We start from the raw sequence: 25,583 nt of genomic DNA on the forward strand, positions 1-25,583 counted from the left end.
TTTAAAAATGGGCTTTAATCCTGGCATAGAATTTTATTGTAAGGTCTTGTGCGTTATAATTTTTTTTTTATTGTAAAACCCACTGGCTCCCATTTATCATTTGCTGTTGTTTTTTTTTAAGTCACTTTCTTATTTTTCTTGTGGAATTAGTTACCGTTTTTAGCTCCAAATTCATCAAAATGGCGCACGAGTTTCATGAATTCGGCGCAATATCAAAAATAGGCTTTTTTTTTCTCGCCTTGAACTGTTTTTGAAATTTTTGCCGTCAAAAGTCGCATATTAGTGCCAGAAAGTTTGACAAAACTCAAAAATACACCCTGGAGTGGAGTTGCGGCAAATTTTGGACTTAATGAAAAGTCGCAATCGATGAATCAGGCGAAAGTATCTGGAATTGCTAAACTCCGTCCACAAAGCGGAAAACTGAAAAAAACAAACAAACAGGCAAACACATAAAATGGATTTAAAAAAAGGCGCAAATAGAATAATGAACAGGAAATAAAAAAAGGGCACAAAAAACAAGCGCAAAGGCAATGATAAATCAGGGCCACTGTGTTTAACAACTCGAGCATAGAGGATGTGATTTTATGGAAACTTCTGCCCCTGCACCTTTTTTAAAGTGCATTTTTGATGAGTTTTTACTTATAGGCTTTTATGGGGAGCCTGAAAAAAATGCATCTAAAAAAACACTTAGGCTGTGTGCCCACGTAGCGTTTTTCAAGCGTATATGCTGCGGAATTTCCGCAGCGTAAACGCTTGAAAAACGCATGTATATCCGCACCCCATGGTCCCCAATGGCATTCCGCAATGTCAATGCCCATGCTGCGGATTTTTCCGCAGCGTATATGTTGCGGTCAAAAATCCGCAGCATGTTCATTAATTTTGCGGAAGCGCTGCGGAATCAATGTGCGGATGGTACCCAAGTCTGGATGAGAGGAGACTCTCATCCAGACCTGGGTACCAAAGAACCTGTAAAAAAAAGAATAAAATAAAGTTTATACTTATCTTCTGATGTTTTCCCTCCGTCGCGCTGTTGTCTGAAGGACCTGCCACGTCATTGAGTCATGTGACCCACCACATGACTCAATGACGTCGCCGCAGGTCCTGCACACAACAGCGTGAGCCGCTCAAGCCTCCGGACGGGGCAGAGAATGCATCAGAAGGTGAGTATAAAGTTTATTTTTTTATTTTTTACCATTCTGAACAAGTTGTCAAGCACTTTTCCAAGTGATGCTTGGAGAAGTGCTTGATAACCCGCATGCGGAAATGCATGCAAAGACGCCTCACAAACGCTTCTACCTGGCGGGAAAACCGCATGTAATATCCGCATGCGATTTTCCCGCCAGGGAGAAGCGTAAAAAATATGCTTCAGGTCCGCAACGTGGGCACATAGCCTTAAGTCCAGAATCTCAGCATTTCTGCACTACAAAATGCATTAAAAACTGCTGATTAAAATCTGCACTACTCAAAAACGTAAAAATCATTGCAGATTGCTATTGCGGATTTTGGTGCAGATACTTGCAAAAGAAAAAAGCGATTTTTCACATGAGAACATAGCCTAATTCTTCATTTCAGCAGCAGAATGGAAGGAAGGGAGACACAGACATTACTAGTGGGTAGGCGGAGCCCACACAGGATAGAACACCTTAGATTACAAAAAAGTGTTGACCGGCCCCTCCAGCTTGGGCTCCTCCTACTCCAGCTCTCCAGTCTAAAATTTGAGGTCACAGAGGATAGTCGCTGCGGGAGCAGCTCCTCAGAATTTTTTTTTATTTTTATCGGACAGAGACTTGGACCCCCCGTGGTCTAGAGGTCTCAGGGGTCTCAGCGCTGCTGGACCCCCACCCCTCCCCTGGCGGATCTGCATACCCTTTATGGTGGTCCCTGCAGAACCCTGCCGGCCCCGGGGGAAGAGGGACGCTTCCCGGAGGAGACGCAAACCGCGCCATTGGGGTCCCTGCGCGCTCCATCCTGGGGGGAAGCTAAGGGCCACAGCGCCACAAATCCCTGGGGGTCCCTGTGGCGCTCAGCTGGGTGAGTACTCAGCATTTGTAAATGTGTTTGAGTGCTCCAGCGGCTGCTGCGGCGGCCGCTGTTACATGTGTACCGTTGGTGACTGTGTGTTTTTCGTCCGCAGGTGGATCCCTGCAGGACATGTGAAGCGGGGCAGGAGCGGAGAGCGGAGGAGTCGCGCGCTTTTTTGAATGCCGGCGGGGGGCATGGCTTCGTGCATTCCCGGTCTTTTCGTGGGCAGGTAGCGCTCTGAGCGCGCGCTTTCTCCTGTCCCCCCCCCCCCCCTTCCGGCTTCTCTCTTCACTGCGCGGCGGCCATTTCTGACGGCCTCCTCCGGCTCCTCACTCTCCTCTCCTCCCGACAGAACCGAAGGAACACTGCACCGCGGCCAGCTGGGTGAGTCGCTTCTGCCTGTCAGGGCAGAAGCTTAACCTCCTCACCCCCACAGCGCAGGGCACCTTTCTGCGGCACAATTAGGTGGCAGACTGCGCTGCCCTGCAGCTGCTACCTCATATAGAGGTTTTTTTGTCTGGGACTCGCACACCTCTTTCATTTAGCCGAGGTTGTGGGGAGTCTGCTGCATTAACCCCCTGGTAGGCGGTTAACCCTTAATTGGGGGACAGCTGGGGTAGCTCTCCCTGTAAGAGCCTTAACCCTTCAGCGTTCGTTTCTTTCCTTTTAGAAGCCACACTGTCCTAGTTACTGACAGGCTTAAGCCTGCTATATACTGTGTGAGGGCATGTCAGATCAGGGTCCAGGAGGCGCGGTCCGTCTCCCAGGTCCCCTACAGGATCAGTCTCGCGTATCTGACTCGCAGGAGTCCTCGACGGCGTCAAGTGCAGCGCAGGTCGGGGGACTCAGTGATGTTAAAATGGAGGCTCTCACTCGTTCTGTTGATAGCCTGTCTGACCTTCTAGGTCATTGGGTGTCAGCTAGATCCCAACTGTCTTCTCATGGCAAGAAGCGCCACAGGCTGGTACTGTCCTCCCCGCACAGCGACTCGGAGATCTCTGCTATGGAGGGTTCCCCTTCAAGCTCTGCTGGGGAGATGTCCGATTCGGATAAAGAGGATCGGCAGGGGCGCTCTGCCTCTCTTTTGGGCCGTGTGGATGCTTTTATTGGAGCTATGAGGGAGGCGTTACAGTTACCGGAGGAGGTAGCTAGACGCCCTGGTAAGTCGGCCCGGCTTTTTCAGGAGTCGCATAGGTCGCGGTCAACGTTACCATCTCTGGATGAACTTGATGGGGCGGTGGAGAAGGAACGCCTGTGTCCAGATAAGCGTTTTCAGGGGACACGTTTTTTTGAGGCACTGTATCCGTGTTCTACGGAGTCGATTGCTAATTGGATTCCTTCTCCTGAAGTGGATGTCCCTTTATCCCAGCTTAGCAAATCTTCATTACTTCCTGTTAAAGGGAAGGCGAGTCTGCAGGATCCGCTGGACAGAAAAACGGAGATGGCGGCTAAATCCATCTACGAGGCCGCGGGTCATGGATTCAGAGCGGCTTTAGGAGCCATGTGTGCTGGTGAAGCTTCCCTGAGGTGGTTGGACCGCCTACGGACGGCGTGGCAAGATGGATCCCCGCTATCCGAGGTAGAAGGGCTTTTCAAGTTGTTGGAAGAGGCAGCGCGATATGGCAGAGATGCAGTTCTGGATACTACGTCACTGCTGTCCAGGGCGCAATCCTCGGCTGTCAGTCAGAAGAGCACTGTGGCTTAAGCAGTGGACCGGAGACGCGGTTTCCAAGCAAGGTTTGCTGTGTTTAGCTTACAAGGGTGGTCAGCTGTTTGGGTCTGATCTCACGGAACTGATTGCGAAGGCCAAGGCAAAAGAAACGGCTTTACCGCAGCGTAGAGCGGTGGCTTCTGCGTCTGGCAAGTCTAGTGCCGGTAGTAGTCGGCGGCCCTTTCGGCCCAGGGGACGGTTCGGTCAGCCCTCTTGGGGATCGGGTCGTCCCTCGTTTTCGGGAAAAAAGATCTCTCAGAAATCCCGCACTCCCTGGAAACAGAACTTCCGTCAAGACAAACGGGAAGCTGACAAAAAGCCCGCTAAGGCGGACTGACGCCAGGGTTTCACTCGAGGGTCCTCGAGTGGGGGGTCGCCTGCTCCAGTTCGAGTCGACTTGGGCGTCCCACGTTTCAGACGCCTGGGTGACGCGGGTTGTGTCGGCAGGCTATTTCATAGAGTTTCTTTCTCGACCCCCGGACAGATTTTGCAAATCTCGCATTCCGTCAGAGCCCGAGCTAGCTACCGCTCTACGGTGGGAGGTCGATTCCCTTCTGCAGAATGGTGTGGTGGTGCCGGTTCCGCCGGAGGATTGGGGAAGGGGGTTTTACTCCAACCTCTTTGTGGTCCCCAAAAAGGAGGACAAATTTCGCCCCATTCTGGATCTCAAAAAATTGAATCTGCATGTCCGGACCCGGAAATTCCGCATGGAGTCGCTTCGCTCAGTTGTGGCGGCTCTGTCGCAGAACAATTTTTTAGTGTCAATCGACATTCGCGACGCTTATTTGCATATTCCCATCGGAAGGGCTCACCAGCGCCTCCTACGTTTTGCCATAGGTCAGGACCATTACCAGTTTGTGGCCCTGCCATTCGGGTTGGCATCAGCGCCCAGAGTTTTTACAAAAATTCTGGCGCCTCTCATGGTTATCCTTCGAAGGCAGGGGGTGACAATTCTTCCCTACCTAGACGACCTTTTGATTGTGGCGTTCACAGAGGAGGAAGCGGTGAGGGCTCGCAATCTATCCCTTCAGCTCCTGGAGGACTTCGGATGGCTAGTCAATTGGAAGAAGTCATCTCTGGAACCGTCGCAGTCAATCCTGTTTTTGGGGATGCACTTCGACACGGTACGGGCAGTGGTGTCCTTGCCTCTGGACAAGCAAGCAAGTCTTCGTCAACATGTACAGGTTATGAGGTCTTCGACGGCAATGTCCCTTCGAAGGTGTATGCGCCTTCTGGGTTTGATGGTGGCGTCAATGGAAGCGGTTCCGTTTGCTCAATTTCATTCCAGGGGTCTTCAAATGCTCATTCTGACCCGTTGGGATCGATCGCAGGCTTAGTTGGATTGCAGTGTCGTCATCTCCCACAGGGTGCGAGAGTCTCTAGGATGGTGGTTACATCCAGAAGCGTTATCCCAGGGGAAGTCCTTCCTCCTTCCGCGGTGGTCGGTCTTAACCACCGATGCCAGTCTGACGGGCTGGGGGGGGTCTGGAACGATCTCTGGGTTCAGGGAGTATGGTCGTCAGAAGAATCTGTCCTGCCGATCAACCTCCTGGAGTTGAGGGCGATTTTCCTTTGCCTCCAACACTGGACGGTCCCTTTAAGCGGTCTGCCAGTCCGAGTGCAGACAGACAACGCGACGGCGGCCACGTATATCAACCATCAAGGTGGGACGAGGAGCTCCAGGCTCATGATGGAGGTCTCTCGGATCATGGTATGGGCCGAAGCCAGGGTTCCAGCCATCTCCGCGATTCACATCCCAGGAGTCCAGAATATCACGGCGGACTTCCTCAGTCACGAGAAGGTGGATCCCGGAGAATGGAGTCTTCATCCGGAAGTTTTTGCACTACTGTGCTCCCGTTGGGGAACTCCCCAAGTGGATTTGATGGCATCCAGGTTCAACGCCAGGTTACCGACGTTCATGTCCAGGTACAAGGACCCGGAGGCTGTGGCGGTGGATGCTCTAGTGGCTCTGTGGGACCAATTCGAGATGATCTATGTGTTTCCGCCGATATCTTTACTTCCTCTGGTGTTACGTCGGATCAAACTGGAGAGAGTCTCGGCTATGTTGGTGGCCCCAGATTGGCCAAGGAGGACGTGGTTCTCAACGCTGGTGTCGCTTCTGGCAGTGCCTCCGCTTCCACTTCCACTTCGCCCGGACCTGTTAACCCAGGGGCCCATTCGTCATCCGGACCTGAAGTCTCTGCGTTTGACGGCGTGGCTCTTGAGACCGAAATCTTGACCCGTCAAGGATTTTCAGCCGAAGTCATTGCCACTCTGCGAGCGGCCAGAGGTCCTGCTACCACTAGGATTTATCACAAGACTTGGGAAGCCTTCTTCTCGTGGTGTTCCGGTTCTTCAAGGAACCCGAGGATTTTTTTCCATTCCCAATTTGTTGGCCTTTTTGCAGTATGGGCTGGACAAGGGTTTGGCAGTTAGCACCCTGAAGGGTCAGGTTTCCGCTCTATCCTTGCTGTTTCGGAAGGCTATCGCCTCGCGTAGGGATGGATGTTCCTTTTTTCGCGGGGTAATCCGTCAATTTCCGCCGCGGAAGGCACTTGTGACTCCTTGGCGGCTCAATCATGTCTTGGAGGCTCTTCAACATGGGCCTTTTGAGCCTATGGACTCTGTTAGCCTTTCATTGCTTTCCTGGAAGGTTGCCTTCCTGGTGGCGGTCACCTCTTTGAGAAGGGTTTCTGAGTTGGCGGCTCTTTCTTGCTCGCCTCCTTTTCTGGAGTTTCACCCGGATCGTGTAGTGCTTCGCACACGGGGCGACTTTCTACCTAAGGTGGTGTCACATTTTCATGTTAACCAGGATATTGTGTTGCCCTCGCTCTGTCCAGAGCCGAGGAATGCGAAGGAACGGGCCTTGCACACATTGGATTTGGTGCGGGCGTTAAAGTTCTATTTGTCTATTACTCAAGGTTTTCGGAAGTCGGACTCACTTTTTGTGATTCCAGCAGGTCGTCGTCGTGGTCAACGAGCTTCCAAGGACACTATAGCTCGATGGATTCGGTCGGCCATTTTAGAGGCTTACCGATTTAAGGGCGAGCCTTGCCCAATTAAGATTCGAGCTCACTCCACGAGAGCTGTGGGTTCATCGTGGGCTTTTCATCAAGGGGCCTCGGCAGCTCAACTCTGCTGGGCGGCTACCTGGCGCTCCGTCCACACTTTTACAAAGTTTTATAAGGTGGACGTCAGTGCTTCCGCGGATGCGGCCTTAGGACGTAGGGTCCTGCAGGCGGCTGTAGTTTAGGTTATCTCCTTATCTTGTGTTTAGCGCTGGTTGCGCATTTATCTAAGTTGTTGGGAATCTGCCTTTGTTGTTTTTTCCCACCCTTAATTTCTGGACTGCTTTGGGACGTCCCACTAGTAATGTCTGTGTCTCCCTTCCTTCCATTCTGCTGCTGAAAGACGGATTTTGGTAAGAACTTACCTGTAAAATCCTTTTCAGCGAAGGAAGGAAGGGAGACACAGCTCCCTCCCATGGCAGAAGTGTGTTGTTGTGTTTTCAGATGCGGCGTGACCCTTCTCTGATGGCGGTTATCTGGGCTGGGGTCGGCGCGCTAAGGCTCTGTTCCAGCATTGCCAGCTCATCGCAGTGGTCAGGTCCAGTGAGTAGTACCTGGGACTGTGTGGTTTTTTCTGTTATATGCATAACCTGTCTTCTTGCTTTTTTCTAAGTTTTTCAGAAGGGGTTGTGTTGCTCCGCTGGTGTTAATTGCTCTTCCTTAGCTTGTGTATGGACTGGGGAGCTGGAGTAGGAGGACCCCAAGCTGGAGGGGCCGGTCAACACTTTTTTGTAATCTAAGGTGTTCTATCCTGTGTGGGCTCCGCCTACCCACTAGTAATGTCTGTGTCTCCCTTCCTTCCTTCGCTGAAAAGGATTTTACAGGTAAGTTCTTACCAAAATCCGTCTTTTAGAGATATGCACAAGATCTTGGAGTATGTTCACACTGCAAGATTTTGGGGCGGAAAACGTCCTAAAAAGAGATTACAAAACGCTCAAAAGAATGGTCCGCATTGATTTCTTTTGAGCTTCTTTTAAATACCAAGCAATTAAATTGAGTAACACGTAGATTCTTATGGACGTTTCCATTAGGAAGACACTCAATGCTTTACGAAGAGAAGGGTAAAATGAAGACGCATGTTTGCATGTTTTTTGTAGCATATCTGTTGAAAAGACTTTGGTGTTTTATTCATTTCTTTATGCTTATCAAAAAATCTTCCAGAAAAAAATTTGAAAAAAAGACACAAAAAAAAAAAAACCTCCAGCAATGGCTGCCAAAAGCGATAGCTGCCTGTTTATATATATGGTCAGTGGAGAAAAGCAGACATTTTTAGTTTTAATATGTGAAATGCATCCATAAATAAGGAATAGAGGTAAGACTGTGATATCTTAATGACCCTCAATGGTGTGAGACTGGTTAGAACATTCTCCAGCTACTTACTTGCACTAGGTTAAAATGACCACTAGGTGGTGCCAGAACACTCCTTCAAAAAAATCATATACCGCAAAACCTCTAATAACTACCCAAAAGTTATTTTACAACTGCTAAAATGACATTACATACACTGCACCATAATCGTGTAAATGTCCTATTGTAATATTATCCACCATAAATTGGGATTATTCTAAGGATTTCATTTTTTCACACCTTTGCCTTAAGAAATAATTTAAAAAACAGCCAAACTGGTGCAGATGACTTTGGGGAGGGGGTTGATGAAATAAAGATCTGATGGAATGTTTGCTTGGTCTTTCATCTTCAGGACAAAACCTCAGCTCATTCTCTAGCCCTAATGCCATAATGGTTGTCCCGCACAGCGGGTGACTTTCCCACTCTAAAAGGGGCAAAAAAGTGTTAAAACAAACAAACAAAAACATGAGAAAACAATCAAAAAAATGCAAAAAAAATCATGAAGCCTAAAAAAGGAATTTAGTAATTATTATTATTATTTTTTTTTTTTTCGGTGATTGGAACTATAAATAGCGAAAAGCTATTCAAGACATTCAAAGTCTAAAGCCTGAAGCAGCTAAAAAAATGGAACCTGTGCATAGCAAGTCGTTTTGACATTGCTGTTCATTATGTTTACTTTTTTCTAGTGTTTTTGGCGCTTTTTCATTCGGGTTCCAGGAGGAATTTGCATGAAGAAGACATTGTTTACACATACCCTAAAAATGGCTGTGACATGGTCAAATCTGGTCACTCGGTATTGTTGAGGAGGGCCAAATACAGCCCCCTTAACGTCTACCGAACCCACTTTGACATCGGTAGGCTGTGTCGACAGACACAGGATCCGGTGTACATGATTTCTGACTGCTGATCCGTTTGTTCTCCCTGGAAATATGCTGCTGCCAAAGTAGTCTGGCAGCAGCTTTCTCCCAGAGGACACAGACTGTGGGAGTGCTCTTCAGTATGTGAGAGCCAAGAGTGATACATGCCGGCCGAGCAATCTCCTGAACCATCGACTATCTGTTGTCTATGGATGTCTTAAAGAGGGTAGGCTACAAGTCTGCAGACATGCGGTCACATGCCAACTAGTTGTGCACGGCCTTGCTCCATGCAAGTGTATTGCATTGCAATGTGGCCAGAGGTATACAAATCACATGAAGTGGGTAAATAAGTATTTAATACACTGCCGATTTTGCAACTTTTCCCATTTACAAAGTATGGAGAGGTCTGTAATTTTTATCGCAGGTGCACTTAACCTGTGAGATACAGAATCTAAATAAAAATCCAGAAAATCACATTGTATGATTTTTAAATAATTAATTAATTAAAATTTTATTGCATGAAATAAGTATTTGATACAATAGAAAAACAGAACTTAATATTTGGTACAGAAACCTTTGTTTCTAATTACAGAGGTCAGACGTTTCCTGTAGTTCTTGACCAGGTTTGTACACACTGCAGCAGGGATTTTGGTCCACTCCTCCACACAGATTTTCTCCAGATCTTTCAGGTTTCGGGGCTGTCGTGGGCAACATTGAGTTTCAGCTCCTTCCAAAGTTTTTCTATTGGGTTCAGGTCTGGAGACTGGGTAGGCCACTCCAGGACATTGAAATGCTTCTTATGCTATGAGCCCACGATGCAGAAATGCTGCGGATTTTTCCTGAGCGTTTCTGCATCTCCCTGGTAGAAAAAACACATGCGGATTTTACGTGCGGTTTTTCTGCCAGGTAGAAGCGTTTGTGAAGCGTTTTTAACATGCGATTTCGCATGCGGGTTATCAAGTGCTTTTCCAAGCGATTTTAGCATCACTTGGAAAGTGCTGGACAACTTGGTCACACTATATAAATCTATGGAACTGGCATGGATTTATATAGTGTGACCAAGTTACGATTCTGCAAATGCAGCATCAATAGTAAAAAAAAAAAAAAAAAAGAATAAAAATGGTGAAAATAAAAAATAAACATTATACTCACCTTCCGATGGCCCCCGGTCTCCTGTACGGTGCATCCGGTGTCTTCAGCGGCTTGCGGTGGTGGAAAAGTACCTTCCATGACGCCATTTAGTCATGTAACAGGTCACGCGACCGCTGACGTCGGCGGTTGCGTGAGCTGTCACATGACTAAATGACGTCAAGGAAGGTCCAATTACCACCGCGAGCAGCCGAAGACATTGGAGAAGGAGACCGGGGGCCATCAGAAGGTGAGTATATGTTTATTTTTTATTTTAATTCTTTTTAACTACAGGTACTATGGTACCCGGGTCTGGAGGGGAGTCTCCTCTTCTCCAGACCTGGGTACCATCCGCGCATTGAACCGCATAATATCCGCATATGCACGTGTAGTAATGCGGATGTTATGCGGTCCAATGCAAGTCAGTGGCAGCTAAAACGCCGCGATTCCACAAAATTAATGGTAGTGCTGCGGATTTTTTCACAATGATAATCCGCAGCGGAAATTTCTGCAGCATGTGCACAGCACATGCAGATTATCATTGGGGAACATTGCAGACCTTCTACCAAGCGTGTTTTAAGCGTTTCCGCGGCGGAATTGCCGCTGCAGAAACGCTTAAACGCATCGTGGGCGCGCAGCCTTACTGAGCCACTCCTTAGTTTCCCTGGCTGTATGTTTCGTGTCATTGTCATGCTGGAAGACCCATTCATCTTCGGTGCTCTTACTGAGGGAAGGAGATTGTTAGGCAAAATCTCTCGATACATGACCCCATCCATCCTCCCTTCAATATAGTGCAGTCATCCTGTCCCCTTTGGAGAAAAGCACCCCCGAAGTATGATGTTTCCCCCACCATGCTTCATGGTTGGGGTGGTGTTCTTGGGGTTCCACTCATCCTTCTTCTTCCTCCAAACGTGGCGAGTGGAGTTGATACCAAAAAGTTCTATTTTGGTCTCATCTGACCACATGACCTTCTCCTATGCCTCCTCTGGATCATCCAGATGGTCAATGTCACGGGTGTGTCAGGTGTTATAGACAGTTACTCTGGTTCTGGCTGTAGAAGGTCACTGCGTTTGACATTGCAGACGCCTTCTAAATCCTTCTCACTTTAACACCCAGGGGCGACCTCCCTCCTGCTGTTAATTGACACACCCTTGCGGGGGAGTTAAAAACCCTCAGTTTGCTGCAGGGAACTGTCGGTGCTATTTCTATGTTCTTTGGCTGTGGCTTGAAGCGCTGGCAGTTGGCTGGCTTCTTCTCTGGTGCCCTTGGAGGACAAATGGCGTTTCCCCTCTGGTGTCTGCTCAAGTTAAGTTATCCCCTTTGTTTATCTTCCTTGTTGTCTTTAGTTTGTAGTGGGGCCTGACCACTGCTCACCCCTCCCTATCTAGGGCCTTGCTCTAGGGATATACAGGCCTTAGGTTTCCTGCTCGGCGATTGGTGTGGAACCAATATAGGGTAGGCAGGGTGTTATTAGATCTGCCTAGGGGTCTCCACTTCCCCTTTCCCTAGTGTTTGGCTCCCTCTTCCCTTCATGTTGCACTCAGTCTTTCCCACACCTTACATTACAGTCACTGGCAAACTTCAAACGGGACTGAACATGTGCCGGCGTGGGCAGGGGGACCTTGCGTGCCCTGCAGGATTTTAATCCAAGATGGCGTAGTGTATTACTAACGGTAATGTTTGAGACTGTGGTCCCAGCTCCCTTCAGGTCATTGACCAGGTCCTCCTGTGTAGTTCTGGCTGATTCCGGACCTTTCTCAGAATTATCCTTACACCATGAGATGAGATCTTGCATGGAGTCCCAGACCGAGGAAGATTGACAGTCATCTTGTGTTTCTTCCATTTCTAATAATTGTGCCAACAGTTGTTGCCATCTCCCCAAGCTGCTTGCCTATTGTCCTGTAGCCCACCCAGCCTTGTGCAGGTCTACACTTTTGTCCCTGGTGTCCTTAGCTGTTTGGTCTTGGCCATGGTGGAGACGTTGGAGTGTGATTGATTGAGTGTGCGGGCAGGTGTCTTTTATACAGGTGCAAATATTACTGGTAATGAGTGCAGTGTAGAAGGGCTTCTTAAAGAAAAACTAACATGTCTGTGAGAGCCAGAATTCTTGTTGGTTGGTAGGTGATCAAATACTTCATGCAATTTAATTATTTACAAATCATACAATGTGATTTTCTGTTTTTTCCTTTTTAGATTCTGTCTCTCACAGGTGAAGTGTACCTACGATAAAAATTACAAAATTCTCCATTCTTTGTAGATGGGAAAACTTGCAAAATCGGCAGTGTATCAAATACTTATTTTCCCCACTGTACTTGTGGTTACGTGACCACCCGCTCTTAGCGCCATCACTGGAGAACCATTACAGTATTTTTTTTTTCTTTCAACATATTCATATGCGGATTTTCCTGTGAGTATGCAAACTCCATTGAGATCTGTATTTATTGCAGATATTAGTCGCCTGCTTCTTATCTATGGGGAACATCTTTGATAAATCCACATTATTTTACTGGTGAAATTACCTCGTTTTGGATTGAAAAATCCTCAAAACAGGTCAGTTTCCAGTTTGAAAATAAAACAAATTTGTGTATGAGCTTAGGAACATCTCAATCATTTTGCAAGGACTGTATTCCATTGAGGATTTTCTGTCCAAAAATCTGGACAAAAAAAAATCCGCATAACGTCTGTGCAAACCCTATGAGAGCTGCTATAGTCATAGTAATGCCAGATAATGGCATCAAATATTACAGAACCAAATTGTCTATTGTTAAAGAGGAAGTTGTCCACTACCTAAAAATGTTTTGGCAATCTATTGAATGAAGCGGTTGAGATTTAAACAGGTTGTCCACTACTTTTACATTGATGGCCTATCTTTAGGATAGGTTATCAATGTCTGATCGGCCGGGGTACGATACCTGGCACCACCACCGATCAGCTTGCCGGCGGCCTGAAGTATTCACTTGCCGAGCTGCTCTGTCTTCTGATTGTGCAGTATCCTGCGGCGGCCACTTTCGCCTCCTATTGATGTGCAGTACCAACCCCCGGCCACTACAAGTAGACGGAGCAGCTCGGCAAGTGAGTTCTTCCGGCCGGTGGCAACCGACACCGATAACAGCCGATCAGACATTAATGGCCTATCCTACGGATAGGCCATCAATGTAAAAGTAATACACAACCTCTTCAAGTTGACACGTAAGCGCAATTATGCAAACCGCATCCTTGCAATCGCGTGACAGCCCCTGAAAATTGGCAAGCAGGGACGAATCCTAGCTGTGTGCATATTACACACTGTTCGCCTATGTGCGCAGATTGAGTATTTGCAATAGAATTTTCTGCACCAGAAACCAAAGTGTTGTCATGAAAACGCTGCATAAAATACATGCTTTTTTGGATGCGTTTTTCCGTGCATTTTTGATGAAGTTTTTCTTGTGCTTTTTTTAAAAAAAATTTTTTTTATTTGAATGGGTGAAAAACGCTGAAAGAATTGACACGCTGCAGATATGAAAAAAACACTTTGCTGGCTCAAATCCACAAGGAATAAATAAGCCTCATGTGCATGAGATTTCAGAAATCTCATTCACTTTGCTGGTACTGTAAAGTATAAATTATTATACTTGACACAAAAACTGAATTTATCAGATTTGTTATATGCATCACTAATGCCCATACAAGTAAGTGTGCATCGGACTAGATCAATTCGGGAAACATAAGCTAACCAACAGAGAGCAACCGAATAACAAAGATCAAAATGTAGACATTATTCCTTAAAAAACCTTTAATGAATCATGGTTAGGCCATTAGGTGGCACTGCATAGAGAGATGCTCACACAACAATGATGTACATTAGGGGACATGCATTATCCCTGTATGTTATGAACATGACACAAATCAATACAAAATATAAGCAGCATGGTACATAATCATCTAAAAAATAATCACATCTTTCATAATACAATTGTAACGGTACACCAATTCATTTAATTTATAATAGCTCTAAGCTACAAAAGTGCCTTAGTGCAATAAATAATGAAACAATGAAGTGCCATTTTCTGATAAGAGTACAGCAGCACAAACAATTGATCAGTCAGAGTCGTGATATCCATAGGATGCAACAATGCCTCAGTGTAATATATACCAGATCGATACAGTGCCATGCAACTTCATAACTGTCAAGTGAATAGTCCAAGATGGAGGTAAAGTAATATATCTATTTGTATATGGTATAGTGCCCTATGCTATCTATAGATCTCAACAGACAGTATAAGCAACATGGCACATAATCAATCAAATGTTACATATCCTGTGTATTGGTATTATATCTCATAGTACATATGCAACATTACCCATCATTGTTTTTCTAGATGCATTATAGAATGTGCTGCCTTCCACTGGCATGTGCATACCTATGTGATCTACCAGAGCTGTGCGGCGCCTACCCCGACACGCGTTTCGGCGTAACCTTCGAAGGTGTTACGCCGAAACGCGCGTCGGGGTAGGCGCCGCACAGCTCTGGCCCCATACCGGTGGAACGTAGGGAGCTCTACTTCCTCCAGCTCTTCCAAGTCTTCTTCTCCTTCGGGTAGGTGAGGCATTCTTGATAGGGCGTCTGCGTTGGCGTTGGTCCTGCCTGCCCGGTATTTGATTATGAAGTCATAATTGGATAGCCGGGCCATCCACCACTGTTCTAGGGCACCTAGTCTTGCATTGTCCAGGTGTGTCAGCGGGTTGTTGTCCGTGTACACAGTGAACTTTGCGGAGGCCAGGTAATGCTTAAACCGTTCTGTGACGGCCCACACCACTGCCAAGAATTCTAGCTTGAAGGAGCTGTAATTCTCCGGGTTTCTTTCAGTGGGCCTCAGCTTCCGGCTGGCGTATGCGATCACCCTTTCTCGGCCCTGTTGGTTCTGTGACAGTACGGCTCCCAGCTCCACATTGCTGGCGTCTGTGTGGAAGATGAAAGGCTGGCCATAATCGGGGTAGGCCAGGATCTCATCCCCTGTGAGGGCCATCTTCAACTGGCGGAAGGACTCCTCTTCCGGCTTGTCCCACTTGAAGGGTGGCTTTTGGCTTCTGGTCTTAGACTAACCTATCAGGAGGTCCTGCATTGGAGCTGCCATCTTTGTGAACCCGGGGATGAACCTTCGGTAGTAGCCTACCAACCCGAGGAATTGCCTCACTTCTTTGATGTTAGAGAGACTTGGCCAGTTCTTGATTACTGTAACCTTGTCGGGGTCGGGGGCTACTCCTTCTGCACTCACCATGTGCCCCAGGTACTGTACCTTCGGCTTTAACAGATGGCACTTGGAGGGTTTCACTTTCATGCTATAGCCTGCCAGGGATTCGAACACCTCTGCCAGGTGTTTTAGATGGTCCTCGTAGGTCTTCGAATAGACGATCACGTCGTCCAGGTAAAGTAGGACCGTCTCGAAGTTTTGGTGCCCTAGACAGCATTCCATCAGCCTCTGGAAGGTCCCTGGTGCGTTGCAGAGCCCGAAGGGCATACAGTGGAATTCGCTAAATCCCATCGGGGTGGTGAAGGCGGTCTTCTCCTTGTCAGGCTCTGCCACAGGAACCTGCCAGTACCCGCTAGTAAGGTCCAAAGTAGAGAAGAAGTTAGCTGATTTTAGGGCTGCTAAAGACTCCTCTATCCTAGGTAACGGGTACGCGTCTTTATGGGTGATTCGATTGATTTGTCTATAGTCCACCCACATTCTCATGGTACCGTCTTTCTTTTTTACAAGAACCAAGGGGGCTGCCCAGGGGCTACAGCTGTCTCTAATGACCCCAGCTTCTTTCATTTCTCTCAGCATGCCCTTTGCGTTCTGATAATGTGCAGGGGTACAGGTCTGTGCCTCTCTTTTATTGGTGGGTGGCTCCCCGTGGGGATGTGGTGTTCTACTCCCTTTACTCGGCCGAAGTCTAGCGGGTGCTTACTAAAAATTCTCTCGTACTCCTGAACCACCCGGTAGACTCCTTGTTTTTGGTGCAGGGGAGTGGAGTCAGCACCCAGATGGAGTTTCTGGCTCCAGTCCTCCTTGTGTTTCTGGGAGCCATTACCCTCCACCGGGGGAGATGGAGGCAAGGGTTCCACGACCCTGATAGCATTGTGTTCGACAGCAAACAATTTGGGTAGTGTTGCGTACCGGGGCAAGTGTACTTCCCTTTCCCCGATGTTTAAGATCCGGACGGGCACCCTTCCATGGCGGACATCAACCACCCCCCTGGCTGTCAAAATGGTGGGCCGGCTGTCAAAATGGTGGGCCTGCTGTCTGAGTACACGGGTTCTACCATGGCTTGGTAGTCTCTCCCTCTTAACCCGATTGCAGTCCGACACCAGATCATCATTTCGCTTTTGGGAGGCATGGCAATGGGGAACGGGTCGCTCATCCTCACGCTACTGATCTCCCCAACAGACAGTTCTACCTGTTGCCGTCTCATCAGGGCTCTTATCTCTTTCTGGAGGACCCTCTGTTGGCTGGAGCTCGCATTCATCGCCACCTGCTGCAAAATCACAATTACTTCTGAAAGACAGTTTTCAATCACATTAGTACCCAAGGTTATTTTAGGGTGACTTTCACGACGGTCAGTGTCCACAATGATCACTCCCTGTGCAGGCAGTTCAACCTTACCAATCTTGATAGTCATCTCTCTGAACCCCACCTGCGGCACGGGTTGGCCATTGCTGGCGATGATGCTCAAGTCATCGTCTGGATAGCGGGTTATGTCAGCGTCACTCCAGTACCGCTTGAAAAGTACGTAGGGGATGGTAGTCACTTGAGACCCGGTGTCCAGCAGTGCACTCATGGGGATACCGTCCAGCACTACGGGTAAGACCGTGCGTCCCCCCACGTACTTATCGCGCCAATTAGACTTGCCTGATGACCTTATGCCTGGGGGATGGCCCTCTGCCCCAGGTCGGACCCATTTAAAGTACAGTACCTGGCTATGTGTCCTGCTGGCTGCAACGGCGGCAAATCGGCTGTCCATCCTCGGTGTAACGGTCGACGGGCCTCCCTCTGAACGACGGGATCCTCCTCTGTCGACGCCACGGGACATCTTCCAGACTGGAAGCCAGCTTGATTGGTATTGATGGTTCCATCTGCAACGACTGTACGGTCCTGGTTAATGCAGCCACACTCTTGGTTAATTCTTGGACCTGATGGTGCAGGTTGGCAGGCTGGGATGAATTTAGGGCCTGCGCATCAGCCCCCACAAGGTCTGCGGGGTAGGGCGCCGCCCCCTGGTGGTAAGTGATGGCAGGGCGCCGGGAAGCTACAGCGCCACTTGGTGCGGGTTCTCGGAGCACCCGGATGGCCCTATCCTTGAACTGCGCAAAAGTCAAATCGGGGTTCTGTAGGGCCATGAGGCGCAGCTGGGTTCTGTGGGCGCTGGACAGCAGACCTTCTATGAACTGGTCAGTCAACAGTTTATCAGTGTCCTGCACGCTGCCAGGGTCAGCTTGCTTGATTGCTCCCAGAGCTTCTTGCAGGTTCAAGGCATAGTCTCTAATACTATCTTGGGCTCGCTGCTTACAGCCATAGAACCGCATTTTGATTTCTGCTGAGGTACGGGTATCAAAGGTACTCCGCAGCCGGGTCAGAATGTCCTTTACTGTCCTTTTCTCCTCATCTGACCATGATTTCACTTCCCGCTGGGCTGCACCGGTTAGCTGCCCCGTCAGAATGCTCACTTTCTGTTCTTCTGTCAGGGGATAAACTTTAAATAAACTGTGCAGTCTTTCCTTAAAGTCAGTTAACGTATGGGATTCCCCTGAGTATTGGGGCAGCCAGGCTGCTCCGGGGATGTAGGGCATGGAGAACAGCATCACCGCTGCTGCAGCCACGCTGGTGGTAGAAGGTCCCTCCGCGTCCGTCATCTTCCTCCCCTCTAGTTAAGCGTGGCCTACCTTCCGTTGATCCTCTTCCGTAGGCTGCGGCTCCGCTGGTGCTGCTTCGGGCGAGGACCTTGCGTCGCGTCCTGGTGACGTCAGCGTCGCTCTCGCTCCTTCCAGGACCTTGCGCAGCGTCGATGCGTAGGGCGTGGCTTCAGGTCTCGCGCGGTATGTGTACAGTCTTTTTTCAGGCACGCAATACCCGTTTGTGGCGGGTTGGTCACAATCCTGCCGACTACGCCATAGCTGACTCGCCCCCTGGGCAACCCGGTCCCGTGGCAACCCGGTCCCGTGGCTCAGGGTGGTCAGACCAAATGCTGTGGCAGTCTATTTGTAGGGTTTTGAATGTCCGACTACGCCACCCGTGGATTGCGGTCAGGGACGACCGCCGCTGCAAGGCAGACCGCTGAGGCTGATGTTGGGATGCAGCACAGGGATAGGATAACTCCCCACGGGAAGAGTGTGGCCTCAGGGCAGTGTAATAGGATGCTGGGGGTGATGGTGCAGGCCGCAATAATAAAGGTTCAGAGTCTGCTTCAAACAGTCCAGGGTCTTTATTGTGGTTAGTACTAATGACCCAACAGGAGTACAGGGTAGGAATGGGCCTGGGTGTCTGAGAGCATTCGGGCGAGCCCCATTGGTCAGGGTGAGTGGGTAGGCCTACCGTTCTCTCTCTGCCCTTGCTGACTATCCCCCTTTTCGTGGTGTGATAGCCCACGTCCCTGAGCTGGCCGTGTACTACGCCTGTATGGCTTGCGACTCGGGCCTTAGGTACCTGTTGCTTCTCCTTGCTGTACCGGTCCCTCTGTGTGGCGGAGCCTCCAGGCTTCTCAGGCCAAGGGACCTGAAATCCCTCGCAGGTTGGTTATCTGCTGCCAGGCTTGCAACCCTGACAGACTCGGACCCCAGTGTCCGGTTGTGTAGTTCTCTCTCAGCCAGGACCGGCTCTCGTCGCCTCTGTCCCTGGCTTGCTGTTCCTCCTCTGCCTCCCGGACTCCTCAGCTGCTGCTGACCTATCCCTTTCCACTGGGAACCCCTCTGGATGCTTCAGAAGTGGGTCCTGGTCTCTCTAACCCTGCCCTCAGTTCCAGATTTTATAGGGGCAGCCTGCTCCCCCTACTGGCCTGGGACAGGAGGTGCTGCATGCTAATGGTCCCTGACCAGGGAACCTCCCTCCTGCTCTCAGACACAGCCTTTAATATTTGTGGCATCCAGACCTGGGGTGTCACACATGCAATATTGTGATTTTGCAGGGAAAATGTAAAAAGGCCACAGTGTCATAGGGTTGCTGTGATTAAAATCCGAAACACGACCATGGTGTGTGAATGCATCCTTAAAGCCACAGCATAGTACAGTAGTTCAGATACATGCTATCAAGTCAGAGACAGCCGGAGTGCCCATACAGGAAGGCAGAGATTGTTTATTACCATGTTTGCCTTCTCGATCGTGCTATACACAGCACTAATGAATCACTTTATATGCATTAAGAGAAACCACTGACAGTGCTTCCTCCTCCATTCGCAGCAGTCATGTGATCACTGTATATAGGGAGAGAGCAGGAGCTGCTGGGGTATATGAGACAGCTCTGCTATTCACCCAGAAGGCTGCATTTCCCCTGCAACTAGGGTGAATATACCAGCCCCAGTTTCAAGGTAAATGAAAATAAAAATATTCAAATATCGAAATGCCCCTTCCAAATGACTTTTATGACCTCATGTGGGCACAACGTGTAAAATAAATGAAAAATGAATGCATAAATAAATAAATAAAAAATAGGTAAAAAATAAATAAAAATGCCGTTGTTAATCCGAATCGCTGTTACTTGTCCCGCCCCCATAAAAAAAACTTGTCCGATATCTAAAAATATTTGTTACAGGATGGAAAACACATTTTTAAATGTATTTTAGTCGTCCTTTCTTGTCATAAAAAAAGGTAAAAACAGACACTTATTTCCCTTATTTTCCCACGGATATCGCCCGATATCAGCAAAAAGGAGAGGACATGACAGTGACATAAATATGGAGCCCTATCCAACAAAAAAAGCGCAAAAATAAGTTGAATTGTCGAACGAGAATTTTTTTTTTTTTTTAAGCTCTTTAAACCAAATAAATGAAAAATATGAAAAAAAAATGCCTGGTCAGAAATGGGGCGGTAAGTGGTCCGGTCTTGAACTGGGTAATTGTATTTAGTGATAAGAAACATTAATGAATTAATAAAAAATGGTTTGCTAAAAGGGTACCTCCAGTTACTGTAGTGATAGTGCCACTGCCGCCATGGCCACGTGTAGACCTGGACTTTTGCCTTAGTCTGATGGCAGTATATGTAGATAGTTATGAGTGCAGCAGTATCAGCCATGTTACTAAATGGTAGGCAAAGGTTAAAGCAATTTACATCACTGACAGTTGTAATATGGATCATAAGTCAGAATTGAGTCATCCGATAGATAAAGACTGTTTGCTCTTTTTATTTTGCGTAAATAATCACGTTTGATCTATTGGAAGGGTCTGCCACACGGCCCCATGTGGCTCCATTCATGTGCAGGCATTGCAGGACCTTGGGTATCCATGGTTACGACCAATGATATAGTGACAGTTAGCTACTTGGTAGTGGTCATAACCATGGATACCTAAGGTCCTGTAATGCCTGCACATGAACTTTGGCATGGCCAAACAGTTCAGTGCACCTTCCCAGCTCTGACTTTACAGGATCCAGAAAAGGGTAGAGATAAATAGAAAACAAGATGGTGGGAGAATGCACTGAGCTGTTTGACCACACAAGGGTGCACAGAGCACCTGTGCTTGGTTTGAACAGTCATTTTGTGCTGACAGACTCCCTTTAAATGAAACCTGTCAAGATCCTGTACCCAACTAAATGACCAAAGCTGGATTATAGTGTCTGAGATTAAGGCCCCAAATCGTTAAGACTGGCTCTACAGAGAGAAAGAGGACTTGAACTCTATAGTGCCACCTGTTGGAAGCAGCGATCCTACAAGTCACAATCGACCCTTTAACAAAGCTTGCAATATGACTTGGGATAATAAACAAATCAGAATCTGAATTTGCAGACACATGTTTCGGGCTATTGCCTCTCGTCAGTGCAAAGTATGAGAACTGATTTGGCTGGGTGAGAGGCTCTGGAGTGAGGTCTAAGGGGTAACATTTCTCCTTGTGGAGAGGACATACCGGCTCTGGCATGCCAAGGTAAGGAGGCTTATTCACCATGCAAATTGCCTCTTCAGAGGGGAAGAGGACTTGAACTCTATAGCGCCACCTGTTAAAGCTGCGATCCTACAAGTCACAGTCGACCCTTTAACAAAGCTTGCAATATGACTTGGGATAATAAGCAAATCAGAATCTCAATTTGCAGACACATGTTTCAGGCTATTGGCCCACATCAGTGCAAAGTGTGAGAACTGATTTGGCTGGGTGAGAGGCTCTGAACTGAGATGTAAGGGGTAAAGTTTCTCCTTGTGGAGATTGACACACCGGCTCTGGCATGCCAAGGTAAGGAGGCTTACTCACCGTGCAACGCTCATCTGGGAAATTTAACATGCAAATTGCCTCTTTAGAGAGGAAGAGGACTTGAACTCTATAGCGCCACCTGTTGGACCAAGAGCCTGGAACACTGTGTCTATAAATTGAGATTCTGATTTGGCTTTTATTCTAAATCATATTGCACAACTTGTTAAAGGGTCGATTGTGACTTGTAGGAGTGCTACTTCAAACAGGTGGCGCTATAGAGTTCAAGTCCTCTTCCCCTCTGAAGAGGCAATTTGCATATTAAAGTCCCCACAGGAGCATTGCACGGTGAATAAGCCTCCTTACCTTGGCATGCCAGAGCCGGTGTGTCACTCTCCACAAGGAGAAACGTTACCCCTTAGTCCTGCAGAAACCTTGCAATTCTCAGACTGCCCACTGGGGCTTTTTTTTTTTTTTTTTTTTTTAATAGTCTAAGGCTATGTGCCCACGATACAGATTGCAAGCAGAAATTTCCTGAGCGTTTTTTCCTCTTCCTGGCAGAAAAAACGCATGCAGACTTTACATATGTTTTTTCTGCCAGGGAGAAGCATTTGTGAAGCGTTTTTCATGTGTTTTTTCAGCGTTTTCGCATGCGTTTTTTCAAGCACTTTTGCAAGCGATTTTAAGCATCACTTGGAAAGTGCTTGACAAGTTGGTCACACAATATAAATCCATGCAACTGGCATGGATTTATATTGTGTGACCAGAGAGTTCTGCTTGCAAATGCTGCATCCTTATTAAAAAAAAAGAAATAAAGTTAAAAATAAAAAAAAACCTTATACTCTCCTCTCCGGCGGCCCCCGGTCTCCTCCCCGTGACGATCCTCTCTCCTTGGCGTCCCGCGGTGTACTGGGAGGACCTGCGGTGACGTCATTTAGTCAGCTGATGGTCATACCATCACCTGACTGCTGACGTCAGCGGTCGTGTGACCATCAGCTGACTAAATGACGTCACCGCAGGTCCTCCCAGTACACCGCGGGACGCCAAGGAGAGAGGACGCGGCCAGGAGGAGATGAGGGCCACCGGAGAGGTGAGTATGAATATATATATATATTTTTTACTTTATTAATTCTTTTTTAACTTGCAGGTACAATGGTATCCGGGTCGAATGAGAGTCTCCTCTTCTCCAGACCCGGGTACCATCCGCATATTGAACTGCATAACATCCGCATGTATACAAATCTGTGCAGAAAAAACGCAACAAATCTATAACGTGTGCACAGGCCCTAGGGGTGTGTGCACACTAAGTATTTTCTGCGTCTGGCACATTTTTTTCCATGCAGTTTTGTCACAAAAACTAAAGCATTTCCTTGTACCAGCAAAGTGAATAGGATTCCGGAAGGCTCATGCAAACGTTGCTTATTTTTTACTTGCAGATTTCAGTGTTTCTGCAGCGTTTTTCACCTTTTCTAATAAACATGAAAGAAAATGCTTAAAAAACGAGGAAAGTTTATTCTGCGTTTTTCCTTCACCAAATGCTTTCAGCTGTTTCAGGAGATAGCACCTGCACATTAGCAGCTGTAGACTGACTCAGGCCCTATGTTTTGTATTGAAGCATCTAATGAGCGTGTAAAAAGGTCATTGTGCAGGGAGGGGGAGGAGGTGATCTGTGATATAACCTGTTGTGATTGGTGGATCCGGTGTCCTCAGCTGTGTATAGAGGTGTTACCATTGTAATCCTGCCTCTGCTGATAAGGAGCCTGCTGAAAACCTTTCCTGAAAGGACAGGAAGTAGGAGTCTAAAAAAGCCCTAGTGGCTAGTGTGAGAATTGCAACATTCCTTTTTCTTTTCTTTTTTTTTTTTTTTTTTTAATTGAAGATCATCATTGTGATATGAAAAAAAATATTGCTGATATTTTTGAAAATGCAAAAACCTGATGTAAAGAATAGCTGATTTTCTGATGCCACAGAGCTGTGGGATGTGAGGGTCTCGCTGCAGATGGCGCTGATTGCCCAGACTGGGGTCTCCTGGACAGTTCTTGTGCATCCAGAGGGGCTTCTATTGGTTGGGAGCATTCTGCTCACACTATAAATGTATTATATATTTTAATATTTTGCACAAATAAAGTGAGAATTAATTTTTATTGGAGACTTTTCCCACTTTTTCTTTATGTATAAATTGGGGGGGGGGGGGGGGGGTCTAGATGGCATTTTCTTACAGTAAACCTCTTTATCACATGACACAGATTAATTATATGTGAATTTCTATCTAGTAATTTTGCATTATTTTTTTTTTATTTATTTATTTGCTTGATAGATAGCTGTTCGAGTAGCAGGAGTGTGCGCATCTTCTAGGAGTATTACGGCAGGCAGCAGTGAGTGGTGCGCTCGTACAGGAGTCTCTGCGGTAGCAGTGGGCGGGGCGCCCGGTCGGGTCTCTGATCAGGATATGTATGTCCGGGCTCGGTGCGGCTGACTCCTGTGCGGTGCCGGTGCCGGTGCCGGCGGAGCGCGGATATGGCGGAATCTCCCCGGGAGCTCACGCAGAACCCTCTGAAAAAGATCTGGGTGCCATATAACAACGGCCGTCCCGTGCAGCACAGCGCGCAGAGGAGAGGTAACCGGCGCAGTCACGGTCCGGAGCAGTGGGCAGCGCTGCAGTGCGGGCAGCATGTGATGGCACCGCAGAGGGGCACAGACCCCGCAGCGCTGCTGCTGATGCCCACGTGTCACCTGCGGACAGCTGATGGATGCAGTTAACCCCTTGCCTCCCCATCACCTGTGATTGCTCCATAGGTTGCTCTGTCCCCAGCCGGTACCGGGGATCCGTCCTGTGTGTGGTACAGCGGTGCCCTGCCGGTGTATCTGGTGACGCAGCAGCTCAGGGTTTGGGGGGGGGGGGGTGGCATCGTCACACACTGCAGCACCGTCTCCTAAACCGTACTCCCATCCCCGGCCCCCAAAATACTAATCCGCGTCCATAACTTTGTAGCTTACCAGCAGCAGAACTTCTATCAGCAGATCCATGGATCGCCTGCGCTTACGCCTCAGAGACGCTGACCGGACCAGCATCCTACTGCATCCGGAGACCGGAGTCCCCTCTGGCTTATATGGCGGCATTAATAGTGCAAGGCTTTAATGGGGGGATTGCCATCATGCCTATTAATGCAATGGAATTGGGACCCCTTCCGCTTTTCCCTCGTCTGGGGGGGACCCCTTCCGCTTTTCCCTCGTCTGGGGGGGACCCCTTCCGCTTTTCCCTCGTCTGGGGGGGACCCCTTCCGCTTTTCCCTCGTCTGGGGGGGACCCCTTCCGCTTTTCCCTCGTCTGGGGGGGACCCCTTCCGCTTTTCCCTCGTCTGGGGGGGACCCCTTCCCCTTTTGGAAAAATGGGTCTGGCAAATTGAACCCAGTTTGCATATCCACCAGGATGTCTCCCCGTTAATTGTGATAATGAGCACAGAGGTAGATGACTGTTTAGTTACGAGATACATTGTGAAATAATGTTGCAATAAGGAGGCAGATATCAGATTTTATTTTTCTTTCTTTCTTGCTACTTCTAAAAATATTCAGATTCTGTGTCTCCCAAACACACAGTTGTGTTCAGTGACTCTTCCTCAGGCCACACACAGCCTGTATCTTGCTGTTCCTTCAAACCTGAGCTAGATGCATGGGCACTGTTACATGATCATAGGTGGTCCTGCTGCTGTAAGTCTGTAGTCTAAAGCCCCCCCCATACACCATAGATGGCTGTCGGCTGAATGATGGTTTGGTCAGCAGCTATTTCTCCCGACTCCTCCATACTCAGCCGCTGTCAGACAGAGGACATTCCAGGAGGCCCCCATGCACATTAGACTGTTGACCTATTTCACCAATATCAGTGGGTTTTGATGGAGGCCCTCAAAGGTCTGCAGGTCAACAGTGAGTATTTTTTAATGGCTTCCCCCTTTAGAGATTATAGGGTGGTCATGGGACCACAAGCTGTTGACAATAAAGAGCAGACAGTTGTTCTCTTGGAAGATCTGCTGGTCACTGCCCTGAAGGCCAACATACACATGAGATGAGTTGTCCAGACCTGCTGACCATCTGATGTGTTGGGGCCTCC

General features: G+C 48.1%; 1 protein-coding gene across 4 annotated transcripts in view; it reads left to right on the forward strand.

Moving 5' to 3' along the window:
• Positions 1-25,583, forward strand: part of LOC141157295 (6-phosphofructo-2-kinase/fructose-2,6-bisphosphatase 4) — a 107,768-nt gene that overhangs the window by 48,953 nt on the left and 33,232 nt on the right. Inside the window, exon 1 of one of the 4 annotated variants that reach the window (XM_073644354.1) lies at positions 23,891-24,096. The exons of 2 other annotated variants lie outside the window; for them this stretch is intronic. In XM_073644354.1, coding sequence (XP_073500455.1) covers positions 23,997-24,096 — 100 coding nt within the window. In that variant the 5' untranslated portion in view covers positions 23,891-23,996. Of the gene's footprint in view, positions 1-23,890; positions 24,097-25,583 lie in introns of those variants that run through there. One more of the 4 variants, XM_073644355.1, reaches the window with a different exon arrangement.

The sequence above is a fragment of the Phyllobates terribilis genome, unplaced genomic scaffold, assembly GCF_046119375.1.
Source record: "Phyllobates terribilis strain yellow unplaced genomic scaffold, ASM4611937v1 Scaffold_8__6_contigs__length_399053987, whole genome shotgun sequence".
Taxonomy (NCBI): Eukaryota; Metazoa; Chordata; class Amphibia; order Anura; family Dendrobatidae; genus Phyllobates; species Phyllobates terribilis.